A 15,659-nucleotide genomic window follows, 5' to 3' on the forward strand; every position below is an offset into this window, starting at 1 on the left:
TAAAGCCCATTTTGGCCAGCAGGAACCTCACGAGGAACATGCCCGGACAGAAGCGAGCGCTACAAACAGACGTTTCTCAGCTCGGAGACGCAGAGGAGTGTCCCAACGAGAAACAGGACAGGAAGTAATGGGTCAGGGTAGATGTCTATAACGGGAAGATGGAAAATGTCTCACAGGACTCTGTCAGGGACGTGTCAAGGCTCAGCAGTGCAGATAAGGAGGGCCTCCTCTTGACAAGTATCTTTCAGGCCTCAATCAGGTTCTGTACTTGGGTAAACACATGGAGTGAAGACAACCCCATAAAGGCCCAGAGGGGTTTTATCCTGTTAAGACATTGGCTCTCACCCACATAATGTCATAATGAAGCATCCCACAGCCAGACTTCCCGAATGCCATACTAACAATGGACTTGTGGAAATATTGCAGTCTGCGTCACAAATCTAAATGCAACATGTTATTATGAAGACCATCGTCTAGAGTGGATATCAAAATCAAATATTATTACATGTCAGTGAAAACTCATGCCAGAAAATGCTCACACACCTATATTTGGGCCATTGTAAACATAATGGCATGCTTTCTTTTAATAACATATCTTAAAGATGTCTGAGAATGCTTTTATACGTACTAGTTAAATAAAAATTCTTTCATCATTTATTCACCCTTATGTCATTGCAGACCCGCATTTCTTTCTTCTGCAGAACAAAAAAAGAAGATATTTTAAAGAACGTCAGTAACCAAACAACACTGGCCTCTATTGATTTCCATTGTATAGAAGCAAAACCACAGAGACATTTCTCAAAATATCTTCTTTTGTGTTCCACAGAACAAAGAGTCATATACAGGTTTTGAACAACATGAGAGGGAGTAAATGATGACAGAATTTTATTTTTGGGAGAACTGTCCCTTCAAGAACTTCAGTATGCAGTATGCATTTTATCACGAGTTGCTCCCCCTGTTGGCAGACAAGAGGTCTACATAATACTTATATTACAAAAAAGACTTAAAATCTCATAAAACTGCAAATCTGTAATTTTTCTTAAGCAATGAAATGAGCATTTTTATTGAATAAATGTAAAATACACACTACTTGTACTTTATTTAACCTACTCTGTATTATATAAGAACAGATATTACAAATTGAATTTGTTAAAAACACCTCATATGACTTAAAAACAACATTAAAGGGTGTGACTAGAATTTGAATTATTCCTTAAATAAACTATTCCTCTATTACTGCCACTAGAGGGCACAGTAACAGAACAACAGTAGAAAAAAGTGAAAAGATAATATTGCATACTAAAATAAGCAGCTGAGTGGAACAGTACAAATGACAGTCTTCGCGTTTATGTCGATCTACACTCCCAGTTATATACACTTCAAATGTGAAGCGGAAAGCCTGCTCTTTGACAAACAACACCTCAACATACATCACTTTTCTTCCATGACAACACACTTTCCAAAGCTCCACTGTATCACCGAATCCTTTTATCTGATACAGATTACACCTGAACCCTGAGAGGGGAGATCAAGCACGTACAGCCAAAGCGTTAAAATCACCCCCTTCGGCCAAAACGCACCTGTTCAAACACGCTGCACATACACGCTGTTAATATGTCAGCGTCTCTTCTTTTGCTCTCCGCACCTCCCTCACACAAAACCTGCAGTTCACGCAGTTCATACAAGACGGACAGGACGCAGAGGGTCGCCCTTCATCAGCTTGTTAAAGTGAAGGAGTGTTGACATTATTGCCTTTTATATCACAGTATGTACATCAACACACTGGGGACCAATACGACACACATTTACAATAATGCGCTGATAGGACATCACTTTTTCAGCTGGATCAGATGTCTTGGTCTAACGTAGCCAGACTTTTGACTTTTGGCTCAACAAATATAAAGTCAAAATTGCAGCTTATTCTGGTCAAGAAAGAGACACTTGGATGGGAAGAAATGGAAGCGACGGTCGAGTCTGGACTCACAGTTTTTGTTTTTGCATGCTGTTAGAAGCTTGGTATATCTGGAAAAACGTTATAGATCAATGTGGAAATTACATTTGAATAATCATGCGGTTGTGCCAGGCACGCAAAATCATGCAAAAAGACACATTTTGAGACTTTGTGATCTTATAGTCTGTCCAAAAGTAATAAGCACTCATTAATTCAACAACATAACTCGGAACACAAAATAAAGTACACTATTTCTATCTAGCTTCTAAATGCCTGAATGATTTTTTCTGTCAGCCAATCAGATTGGAAGTGACCATGTCGTTATTTGTGTGCATTATGCAACAGACAGTCAGTAAATGGACCGTGCACATGTTTGTCTGTCTGGTCCTGGGAAAATCCTGATCAAAATCTGTGTTGTTTTTATATTCTAATAAACATGCATACAGCACGGAGACAATCCAAGATCAGAAAACTCGCTTGTTCACTATGTTGCACTTTACATGGTCATCCACCTGAATGATGTCTTGCTAGAGCTCAAAAAAACCATGACGAACTTTATCTCAAGCAAACAGGCCATGAAAACATTAAGCGAAAGATCCAAATCTCTTGACATAGCTTAGCTTCACTATGCTGACCTGTAACATAGCGCCATCAAAACCACAGACATGTGTTACCCATTACAGCTTACTGGCTGGTTTATATTTGCAACTTTTACAAAAGGTCTGCCACTTTAATTACCATAGCAACAATAAACATGATTTCCCAGAACACTATAAGGTCAGACCAGATTAAAGTAGTGGAAAGTTTTTTTCTAAAGCAGATATTCCCAAACAGGGCTCAAAATGTTTGTTTTGTTAAAACTACAGTACTACTCATCTCTACTTTTCATTTTTTAAGAAAAGACAACTTTTAAAAATATGTGTGACTAAAGGTACAGACATGTGCTTTAGGATAATATTTATAAACCCTAATGTCGTTTCAAACCTGTATTTTCACAAAAAGAAGATATTTTGAGAAATGTCTGTGGTATTGTGTTCATACAATTGAAGTCAATGAGGTCCAATGTGGTTTGGTTACAAATGTTCTTCAAAATATCTTCTTTTGTGTTCTGCAGATAAAAAAAATCATACAGGTTTGGAACCACCTAAAGGTGAATAAAAGATGAAAGAATTTAAGAATTAAAAAGCTTCTAGTAAATGTAAAGAGAGTGAAAATAATAAGAAGCAACAGCGGGATTGTAATGGTTGTCAATCACTCACTGTCCTTGGTTTTGTGATGACAGAGAAAGTTATACTACTCTAAACAACCATTAGGGGGCGCTGCTAAGCCTAGTGTCAAAGGGTCTCGTGTGGATGCTGAGTGCAGATATTCCCACATTGACCTCGTTTACAGAGGACATCTCAATCATTAGCAGGGCTTAACCAAAGTGCTGTGTTACACTGCCTGCATGTCTATCTGGGTTCACACAGGGAGAAACGACCGCATTGCTAGACATGGGATACGTCTGGCAAGAACAACTCACGTCTGCGTCTCGTCAACAGTGGGGCTGGGCAACACATTTAGGCTAATTATTTACCTGTGCAGAGATTTCAGACTTCCGAGTCAAGGGCGAGGTGCGGCGGTCTGTGTCCCTCCTCGGGTCATATGAACTGAGCGAAGGGTGAGGCTTAAATAAAACAAACAAACCCGAAGCTGAAAATGTACAGATGACTACTCGTTAACTCAAGCCAACGCTTGCCCACACAAGAGCAGGAATGTATATACGTGTATATATTTATTTGGATGCATGGACACAAAAACGGGTACAGGTGCTGTATTGTCTGAGGACAGGGTGAACAATAGTCCAAGTAATTTATATACTGGGTGAAACTGATATTTGATACGAATCTTTGATTATAATGATAATAAATAATGCTGTATTTCAGATACAGCCTCAGGGAAAAAAAAGAGACCATCATTTCATTTAATCAGCATTTCTAGATGTATTGTGTCCAGTCCAGTGTTTGTTGAACTTCAACAAAATCAAACCTCAGGAGTGACAAAGTCATCCAACAGCAATTTGAAAGACTGACAGCATAACAAGACACATGAAAACTGTGATGAAAATCAAGGTTATCAGATTAAAAAATTGTTTTGGAACTTTTCCCAAATACATGTACAAATATTGCCGTTGTATTGCTTAAAAGTGAACATAAACTTTTCTTTGCAGTATTTGAGGTCTGAAAAAATACAGAGCATCTTTTCTGTTATTTTGACCTGCATCTCCAGTTTTCATTTTCTGCAAATAAATGCAAATACAAACAGAATGAAACAAAAAATGATAATTTTACCTAAACACATACCTATCGATAGTACATTTAAAAAAAAAAGATTTTGAAATGGTCCCTTAATTTTTTTCACGGCTGTGTATATTCCAAAATTTAGCAGAAAAATAAAAAAATATTCATTTTGGAACTGAGCAGTTGCAAACTATATCAAAATGGCCAAATATCGGGCCAATACACTGGTCACCTCCACTAAATAAATGCAGTGAAACTTGTGACCATGCAGTGACCTACGTCTTGCCCTCTTTCGTTTGCAACAATAAACTTCACTGACCTCTGCACAGAGACCCACACCTGTCAGTCTTTAAAATGCCCATCAATCTGTTTCCTGAAAAGAGCCCTCTGCCATCCTAAAGCTCTATTGAAAGCCAGAGAGGGGGGGGTTGACTGCAGACAACAGCTGTTTGTTGAAAACCTGGTTCTATGAGCCAAAACAACTGCGAAAGGGACCTGAAACCCTTCTGAAAATCCAAAGTATGCAGTAACATCTCTAAATAATGCCCACTAACTAAAACTACCATTGACTACCATAGTAGGAAAAAAATAGAGCTGTCAAACGATTAATCACGATTAATTGCATACAGAACAAGTTTGTGTTTACATAATATTTATCTATGTACTGTGCATAATAATTTTGTATTTATAAATAAAAACACATACACATGAATACATATTTAGGAAATATTTAAATATATTTATTTATATTTACCAATAATTTAAATTATAAATAATTGTTTATACATTTTTTGATTTTTCTTAAATATATGCATGTATGTGTATGTGTAACTAAATACAAAATTATTATGCACAGTACACAGATATATATTATGTAAACACAAACTTTTATTCTGAATGCGATTAATCGCGATTAATCATTTAACAGCTCTAGAAAACATACAATGATAGTCAAAAGTGCCCCAGAACTGTTTGCTGTCCTACATTCTCCAAAATGTCTTCTTTTGTGTTCAACAGAACAAACAAAAAAATGATAAAGTATTTTTTCCTACTATGGGAGTCAATGGGGGGCAAGATCTGTTTGGTTTTAAGCATTCTTCCAAATATCTTTCTCTGTGTTTATCAGAACAAAGAAAATTATGCAGATTTGGAACAACTCAGCGGTGAGTAAATGATGACAGAATTTTCATTTTTGGGTGAATTATCCCTTTAAACATAAAGACTTTTTTTTTTTACAGTTTTTACAGTCCCAATGTGTCACGTGTGTCATGTGACTCCAGTGATAATCAATAACACGTTTGCTGCACTTACAATCCTCAGCACGCAAAACAAGCTACAAGTACCGTCAACCCTCAGGAAATGGAGGTGGTGATAGCAGGGTTTAACATCTGGAATAGGGAACGTAATGGAACTCGAGTCGCTCCACGACATCTGTACCCAACAATACTTCAGCAGAAGAAGCCCTAATTCAAACCTAAACACAGTTCTGTTCTTTGACAGAACACACTACATCCGCCGCATTTACTGGATGCCTCGAAATACATGTGTTTATCCTTTTGGGAATTTCATGCGATGAATATGTTTATTCAAAAATCATCTGTTGCCTTTGCGTATAGTTGCAGATAAGTAAAGGCTTTGAGAATAAAAGGGTGCCGATCTTCAAAAGCCATTTCGAGAGAAGTTTGAAGGCCAGTCGTGCATTCTCCACACATCTCTGGGGTTGGAGAATAAAGCTCCTTCGAAGAACCATCAGGGTGAGAGGAAGGTTGAAAATGCCTTCTGCCAGGTAGAGAATAGCCGGGTCTTGTGTGCCCTCCCACTAAAACAGTAGTGCGGGTCACAGCGTGAGATCTATTAAGACCCCAACGCAGTTAAACACAATATGAAGACAGTTTGGGCTCCCTTGTCTCTTATTTTCTAACTTTTACTTTAAAGGGGTTCAAGCGTTTTGCAAACGGTCTCAAACAAGGACATTCATACTGTACGTTATCCAGATACAATGTCAATGTCTAAATAACTTTAATTAAAGGGACAGTTCGTCCAAAAAAAAAAAAATTCTGTTATCATTTACTCACCCTTGAGTTCTTCCAAATCTGTATAAATGTCTTCGTTCTGATAAACACGGAGTTAGATATTTGGAAGAATTAAGCAAAGCAAACAGCTCTGGGGCCCTTTTGACTATCATTGTAATTTTTCCAGTCAATGCTGGCCAAGAACGGTTTGGTTACAAGCATTTTTCCGACTACCTTTCTCTGTGTTGATCAGAACAAAGAAATGTATACAGGAACATCTCGAGTATTTTTATTTTTGGATGAACTGTCCCTTTAAATAACCTTTATGTGGTCATTCTGAATCCAATTTGGTTACAACAGTAACCATCAACTCCTAGATTCAACAGTTAGTTTCATAATAAAAATAGACAGATTTTAGTGACACCATTTATCAAATAGAAAACACACAAAGGCTTTCAGACCTCCCTGAAAGTTCAAGATGTCTAAAAAGGGGCCAAATGGTAAAACCTAGGAAGTTTCACATTAATACCCGCATTTCCTTTCAGCCTAAACAAAATACTATCTGTCAGTTCCCCTGTTAACATTAATAATGACAGCAAGAAGCTGCTTTTAATCAAGTAGAAATAAGGCGGGTCTACAGCAAACGCTGCAGGATCAGTCATTCACCTCCAACGGTCCCACAGGACCCACACGTCTACAGGAGACTACATCATGTAACTTTTGTTTATCTTCAGCCTCACTTTGTTACACCTGAAGAGCACGCAGCCAACACATCACCTCCGCCTGCACTTTCATATCGAGCAATTTCCTTAGTGTCACTCAGCAGACCCTGGTTTTATTTAGTTTTATAGCAATTCATTTCACCTGACCTTCTCGTTTGGCTGAACATCTACCCTCATAATTTAGTCTCATTTAATAGCTCTGTTCAAACAAAACAACCTTTTGTCCACCTCATTTTGTTACTACTTTAAATGGCTCAGCAAAGAAAGATAAAAAGATAAGAAAACCCAGAAACACAAAAGCATGGTTTTAAATCTTAGAGACAGGAAGAATGTTTTTTTGCACTGAGGAATTAAGGGAGCAGCTTCTGATGTGTTAAGACATGACCAATGTTTGGCCAATTCTGCTGCTGTCAGCTTATGTCGAGTTCATCAGTTTGACTTTTTCCATTGTTCCATAACAACTCTATTCGCATTTAACAAGTTTGAAGTATTAAAGGGACACAAAACTCTGAAAAATTCTGTCATCATTTACTTACCCTCACATAGTTCCAAACCTGTACAAATTTCTTTGTTCTGCTGAACACAAAGACAGATATTTTAACCAAACAGATTTTATCCCGCATTGACTCCCATAGTGTTTATTTTCCCTACTATGGCAGTAAATGGGGGATGAAATCTGATTGGTTACTGACATTCTTCCAAATATCTTACTTTGTGTTCAGCAAAACAAAGAAATTTATACCTCACCACTAGATACTCCTAAATTTCATAAACTGGACTTTTAATGTTTATAATTAAAGATCATGAAGATTAAAATACATTTAAAAAGTTGCATAAATAAATAATTTATTTATTAGACCGTAATATTCCATAAAAAATAAGAACGGTCAATTTTGCATTCATGGACTTATCATGTGACTTTTTCCCTAGAAGGATCTGAGAAGAACAACAACTTATTAGCCTATTAGCCTAGAGAAAACTAAAAATTTTCCTCCAAATCAGTATTGTGTTTAGTGGGATTAATGATGTTACCACAAGTCAGTGATTCAGCATAAAATGCTATGAGTCACTCATCATTTAAGTCAGATTTCCCCCTCCATTCACTCCTACACAGTCCTGTGTTTATACAACCGTGACTGAACTATCTTTTTGCGTGCAAAGCCCACAACCAAAGACTTAGTCCTCAGCAGATGCTCATACTCCTTATGTATACACTTTGCTTTAACAGCAAAACACCTACAGCTGGTATTACCCCTCTAGCCGTCCACCACCCTAATTCTTGCCTTCCTGTTCAATACCGTCTAAGAACAGGATTGTCTAATCCCTTTACACAACCTCCCAGGTCACACAACTATGACCTGACTTGGTATGTGACGACAAAGCTTCTGCACCGGTACTTGTGACCAGACTGTGAGTTTTCGTGGTGGGTTAGAAAAATTCTGCTCCTTAATCCTGAAACAGGATTCAACAGTCATTGCGCCCGAACATCAAAAGCCCGCTGCTAGTGTGATGTACAAGTGCATTTCTCCTTAGCCCTATTTGTGAAACAGGGCGCTTTTCAATGACCCTACTGCACTTCAATTCAACACATCTAAGCACTAAAAAGAAAAGACGTTTCAAACACGTTTCATGATAAAATAATCCCGACAAGCTATGTTAAAGAATGAGTGCGCTGTTGATGCGTGACAAAACACTGCAAATCTGTTCTTTGACCTGATCCACCTAGCTTGAGCTAAAGCCACATTATGACTTAGTAGTGGCTACGTTCTGTATTTTAAAGGTCCAGTGTATGACATTTAGTGGCATCTAGTGGTGAGGTTGCGAACTGCAACAAACGGCTCACTCCACCCCTCCATTTCGAATCACTACGGTGGCTGATACAGGACTAAGATGTCGTCACGTTTTCGCTTCTTTGCTGAAAAAGATAACATATTTACGAAACACACTCTATAGAGTTTGTCCATTTAGCGCTACTGTAGAAACAACATGGTGAATTCCATATAAGGGGACCAGCGCTGTATGTAGATATAAATAGCTCATTCTAAGGTAAGAAAACATAACGCTTGATTATGTAAGGTCTTTACACATCTCTGTAGACATCTTTATGTATATTATATTGCATTTTTGTCAATAGATCCTCCAAAAAAATGAAACATTGGACCTTTAAGACATCATATGCACACTCACACAAACCGAACTTTGGTGCAAAAAGTGAAGATACTTTCGTATGGCCAATTTCTAAGGGAGCATCACATGTATCTCTAAAAATTTACCACTCCATATAATAATACACTAAAACATGCTGCATAGTAAGGTGGCACACAACAAACAATAACAAAAAAGTATTAATACAAAAAACAATATTTCATTCTTTTTTTTAATATTGCATCATTAACTTGGCAATATATTAACACCAAACTTCAATCAAACGAGTTAATTGTAAATTTGGCAGCATATGTAATGCAAAGGATGTTGCAGTAGATACCAAGAAAGCTTATTAGGTTTCGAAACTGTGAGTGCTTTATTCAATTATACATCTCTCAAAGGAACAAAACTGAAAGAAAGTCCTAAACTGTACATTGTAAGTGGATGTTTCACCAAAACTGATTGAAAAAAGAAAGAACAGCCATAAACACTGCCCCATCCTTCAGTTGTTCATAACGCTGCACACTGACTCACTTTCCCTTGGGACATGAGTATGAGTAAGCTAACCTTCCCTAGGACATTAGAAATGCTCTGCCGCCTCCATACTTCCTCTTGTCTAAGTGTTGGAGGCCTGGACTTTCAAGAGCTCTTCCAGATCTTGAAGTTTGTATTTGCTGAAGACATTACTATGGCAAATATAAAAAGAACAACGTGAACCAGCACAATGTCACTGTCCTTCCGAAACCTCGGATGTCCAAATTCTAAAGAAATTCTATAGACAATAAACTGTACTTTTTAAATGATTAAATCCTGCACTGTCAAAGTTGACAAGCACTTTTTACTGGTTAGATATTAGCAAAACCCAGTGACAAACATAAAGGGTGACAAATAATAATGATTTATGGCAAAAAATAAAAACCACAAAATGAGGAGATAAGAGGTTTCAGAAGGACAGCGGCAATAAACAGGTTTGCTTGTCTTACCTAGGTTAGGCAGGTCGCCCTATAGCCTAGTTGGTCTCTATGTTAGTCTTTGTGTAAACCACTCGAAAGCCAGTCAACAGACCAACCTTACCAGGCTAAAGACCAGCAAACCAGCTTAAGTTTGTTTGAGATATTTTTGGGTCAGCTGTAAAGAGTGTTTTCGAAATGTTTTCTTCTTTGATGTCCACAAAAGAACTCCATTATCATAACCATTACCACACTTTGTTCGCCTTGATGTGTCTGGGAGGGATGGAGCTTATGAGAGGAGAATTAATGTGCATGATCAGAGAGCCGCTTTGAAACGCCGCGGTTCTGACGAGTCAGAGCACCAAGTGAGCAGAGACAATGGGAGATCTAGACAGCCAGTGTACAGTCTGCTAATCTCATGCGACAGACAGACAGACAGACATCTCTAACTGTTTAAAGGCTAGACAGAGGAAAGAGGGAGAGAAATCGGCCCTGAACCAAATTCTGGCATAGTAGTTCTGCATAAACCCCATTCCTCAACTCTTTTCTCTTATACAACTCAAAGACCCCCTGAAGAGGATACATTCCAACTTAATTATCCTGCTGGAACAAAAGAGCCACACCAAACAAAAAGAGAACATGTGAGAAAACAAAACAAGAGGATAGGCATGACCCACGTGTGGGTTCACAAGGAGGAGGATAGAACCAAAATGACACAATTTAACTTGCTGTTTAGTTGACTTAACATAAGCGATATTGTGCAGGTCACAAACTGTTGCTTTTTATTCGCAGTGTTCAGCGTGTATAAAATTAACAGACTTAAAAGACAAACGTTTCAACAGTGTTCATGAAAGAAAACCCCCCTAAAGGCTCAGGATTTCTTTCTTTGACTTTACTACAGCATGCTTCCAAAGCTAAAACAATATCATCTGTTAGATCGCTACCAACAGATAGATAAAAAGAAAATATCAAGCTCTTCCTGTTCAGAGGTTTAGAAAAACTAATTTCCCAGCCTGTTTCACTTGGCCTTGACTAACAGAGCACTCCTACAGTGAAGCGTGACTATAAAAACCCAACACGTACAAGTTCTTCAACATGTGAGCCTTAGGCTAAGAAAGATGTTCAAAAGTTTGTGCCGTTCTCTATGAGACGAGTTAAAATATTTGCATGAAAGACAATCACTCGAGGCTTCAGTAAAAAAATGAAACAATTGCTTTATTCAATAAACATTACGTTTAAATAACACAAAAGACTAACTGGAAGAAGAAAAACATTAAATGTTGTCTTAAAGTACAACGTTTGCAGCAATTTTAAGAGATTAGAAAGTTTAAAACTATGTAGTTGCAGATACATTGAATTTATTTACAATGTGTTACTTCACAAACCTAATATGTCTGATAAAGGAATATATTTGTAAGCTGGCAAAGCTGTGTGGTTGCTATAGTGTTCTGGATGGTTGCTAAGGAATTTCCAAGCAGTTTCTAAGGTGTTGTGAGAAGTTACAACAGAGAGACAGACAGAAATTGGGTAGACAGACAAACAGAGTTTATAAGATCTCTGAGTTACAGTTAGAAAATGTTGGTTTGAGATTGCATAGTTCGCCAGAAAATGAAAATTCACTTACACAACTTTCTTTCTTCTGCAAAACACAAAAGAAGATATTTTGAAGAATGTTGGTAACTGAACAATGGCAGTTCCCATTCACTTTAAACACAGACACCAAACTAATGCTAGTCAATGGGTACCGCCGTTGTTCGGTTATTAATATTCTTCAAAATATCATCTTTTGAGAAATTGGCTTTACAAGCCCATTCAACTTACAATTTAAAATTTTGGCCAGTGGTGAAGAAATATATAACTCCTTACTTATTTTGATGAGTTGACGTAATGTAAAAACATTTTAAAAATAAAATAGTATAGGTTGAGATTACTTGTAAAGCCAATTTGATTACTTATAAAAATTTAAGACAGCAATTTTTTTACAAAGTATAAACCTACACTGTAGTATTAAAAAACACTGAACTGACTAAAACTCAACTCAACTCAACTTTATTTATATAGCGCTTTTTACAATTTTCTTTGTTACAAAGCAGCTGTACATGAGACATATTGACTAAGCAAAACAATTAAAGTTATACCTGTAAAAACAAGAAAAAGGTGAAAACACAGAAGACAGACACACCCACATACAAAACACTCCACACACACAATATGCACATGTACTAACACACATAGACATAGACACACACACAGACACACACACGGACGCGCACGCACACACACACACACACAAACACACACACACACACACAGACAATCAAGCACACACACAAACCGACACGCGCACACGCACAGTGAAAGCACACATTTAAGATAAAGGAAAGAGAAACACAGGTCAAATAATAAACAGACTAAAAATTCCTATATGCAATATTAATTAATTCTAAAAGGGTTTCAACCTGATCTCATCCCGGCTGTGACAAGGCATTGAAGAGTAAGTCTGGTGCTGAGGTGGGAGAGGGAGCTATTGTCCCCCGGCCGCATTCCTAACGTTGTCTGAGCTTTACTAAGGAGACCCTGTGGGGTGGGCAGCGGCCCCTCGCGCTGACCTTTGCTGGGACTTCTGCCACGGCGCTTTACCAGCATTTAAAAGCAGTGGTGAGGAGCACAGATGAATCAGCAGGAAGTTAAAGGCGCTTGTTCAACATGAGAATGGACAGAAATCAGGTCTCTGTATGACAGGACCCCCACAGTACAGGGATTTATCAAAGGCAATGGGGAGTGACCCTATGGACAGTGTGAGCCGCACTCTCTCTCTCTCTCTCTCTCTCTCGCTCTCTTTCTCCCCCTCACCTCAAACAATGCATCGTTCATAAAGGAATAAACAAAACAACCACCGCAGGGAACACAAGAGACAATTTGTAACAGGGACTTTAGAATCTATCATTTCATTAGAGCACAAAAGAACCAATTTTCAGACAATTCAGTCGGTTTACTTTTTTGCAGAAATACATTTCTGAATATCTTTGATTGTCCAGGCAATGACAGACACAGAAACATGAGACAAAATGCTGATTTTGAATACAAAGCACATGCAATTGTGATGCGTATGAATGTTCTTTAATATTTTACTGCCAGCATCATCGCCACAAATCACTGTGAATATTCAATATGTTAGCAATCAACAGCATAGCTGTGTTTTTTTCTCCGTTTTATATTTGATAAAATACTGAAAGAATTGTGATTGTGTACATACAACTGATGAAAATAAATACCGTCAAGGGAACGTATGTTTGAAATAACTTGAAATGATGTATGATCTCATGTCAATGAGAGAAAACAAGGTCACAGAACGCAAGATGATTGTACATTTCCAGATTACACAAATCACAAAGTTTACTTCTTCTAAAGGATGTTTCCCACACAATAACACTTCTCTCGAGCTTCTAAACAAATTCTTCAGGAATGTTTATGCTTTAGGGAAAAACTTTTGGTTATGTAGAACCACGCAAAGAGACAAAGCCAAAAAGTGCACCCCTAAAAACTCAACAAGGAAGGACTCACAATCCCTTGAAAGTTGAAACAGTTGTGCTCGCTTTGAAATGCTACCCGGTCATATGCAAATCAAATTAGATGCATTTCCTTTACAAGACATGATGCTGACCACACAAATCCTGGACATCGAGACACAGTGTCGAGCCGCTGGCTCTGCTGGCTTGTGGTTGAGAAATCATCTAAATAAGTTCCTCTGTAAATGTTCAGGGGTCTGTTTAGCAAAGATCAGGAGTATTGAATGACACCGTGTAACTGAATAGCGCTGTAAGAGCGGGCAGATTGGCGGAGCAGAATGCATGGCAGGAATGTGGGCAGGTACCGCTGCTGGTTCGACAGAATCGCAGTTTAAAATCTCTCATTTCCCCTTCATGGTCAGGTCAACACATATCACCCTCTCGCCACAAATCTGAAAAAATACACAACTCCTTGGACTTTAAGGAATAATTTGACGCCACTACGTGACTGTCTACAGAGTGAATTGGCAACGATGCGTTGTACTTCTGGAGGACAGCCAGTGCCCATTAAAGCTCACACCCATTGTTATTCTCCTGATGTGTCTCCTGGCAGCCCAAACACATTTGCTGGCAGCAATGAAGTCCATGTATTCTGCAAAAGACATCCTTAACGTTTTTAACATCGACAGCATTAAAAGACCGTATCAAATCCAGTCAGATGCTCACACAGTGAAAAAACATTGAAGATATTATAACTGGAAATTTGCAAATACCACAGTTAGGCAACACAATCTACATTTTACACAAAGCGTCCAAGCTTGAGAATTAAAAGTAGCTTTGTTTCTTTGTGTATTCAGATGATCAGCATAATCGTGAATTAATGTCAAACATAATTCAGTTTTGAGAGGGTCAGCACATGGATTAATCCTTACACAATGTGCCAGAAACAGGTACTCACGCCACGGACTTTCTGTGAGGTTACTGAGTTTATGACTTATTTCACAATGCTTAGAGTCTTATAGGCTTAAAGGGATAGTTCACCCAAAAATGAAAGTTCTGTCATAAATTACTTAACATTAAGTTGTCCTAACCTGTATACATTTCTTTGTTCTTTTGAACACAACGAAAGATATTTGGAAGAATGTCAGCAACTGAGATTTCTGGGGCACCATTGACTACCATTAAAAGGGTTGAACTGTTTGTTTTCCTTAATTCTTCAAAATATTTTCTTTTGTGTTTAACAGACCAAAAAAAATATTCTACAATAATTCTTTCTAATACGGTTCTCAATGGTGCCCCAGAAATCTCAGTTGCTAACATTCTTCCAAATATCGTTCTTTGCGTTCAACCCAAAACAACTTGAGGGTGAGCAAATGATGACAGAATTTTCATTTTTTGATAAACTATCCCTTTAAGCTTTCATAAAGCTTTTCATAAAGCTTCTTCATTTATTTATCATTGGAGATTGAGGTCTTCGCCACGGGACAGTGTTGGCTTGCTCACCGGGAGACTGTGCATTTATTTATTAGATATTATTTACTAGAATGATCTTGATTGTTCTATAAACACCATGCATTGTGCTGTGTTTGATCTTTTCTGGGTTTTTCTGTTTCTCTTATTTTCTCCTGTAAAGCTGCTTTGGAACAATGCACATTGTGAAAAGCGCTATATACAGTAAATAACATTGCAATTTATTGAAATGTCACTAATGTCACGGCATAAACAGCATCTCAAGCATTTGATTACTGAATCAAATAATGCAAAAAAACAAAAAGCGGAAATTCACATGACCCCTCTAAAATAACAAGTCAAGCATTTACTTCCAAACATTTTAGAGTGCACTCTATGATCAACCAAGACTTTGAAAAAAACTTTCAAACAAAATAAAGTCGATGCTATACAAAACTTTACAAATCATGACTGTAAATCGACAGCAATTGCTCTTGATCAAAGATCGAAGCAAGCGGTAAGCTTTTTACTTCGGCTCTAGGATGCTATTGGTTAAGATGCTGCCTGTTCATTTGCAAAAATACTCAAAGAAATTAAAGACAACATCAGATAGGGTGACCCATGAGAGAGTTCGACTCTGGA

The 15,659-nt window shown here is 37.8% G+C and overlaps 1 protein-coding gene across 4 annotated transcripts in view; it reads right to left on the reverse strand.

Annotated features, from left to right (window-relative positions):
* The window catches only part of col18a1a (collagen type XVIII alpha 1 chain a), a 74,301-nt gene that overhangs the window by 44,448 nt on the left and 14,194 nt on the right, over window positions 1-15,659 (reverse strand). For 2 of the 4 annotated variants that reach the window (XM_057336745.1, XM_057336744.1), the window contains exon 1: window positions 12,519-12,720. The exons of the other annotated variants lie outside the window; for them this stretch is intronic. In XM_057336745.1, the coding sequence (XP_057192728.1) occupies window positions 12,519-12,705 (187 nt within the window). In that variant the 5' untranslated portion in view covers window positions 12,706-12,720. Of the gene's footprint in view, window positions 1-12,518; window positions 12,721-15,659 lie in introns of those variants that run through there. 4 annotated transcript variants of the gene reach the window in all.

The sequence above is a fragment of the Triplophysa rosa genome, linkage group LG6, assembly GCF_024868665.1.
Source record: "Triplophysa rosa linkage group LG6, Trosa_1v2, whole genome shotgun sequence".
NCBI classification, from domain to species: Eukaryota; Metazoa; Chordata; class Actinopteri; order Cypriniformes; family Nemacheilidae; genus Triplophysa; species Triplophysa rosa.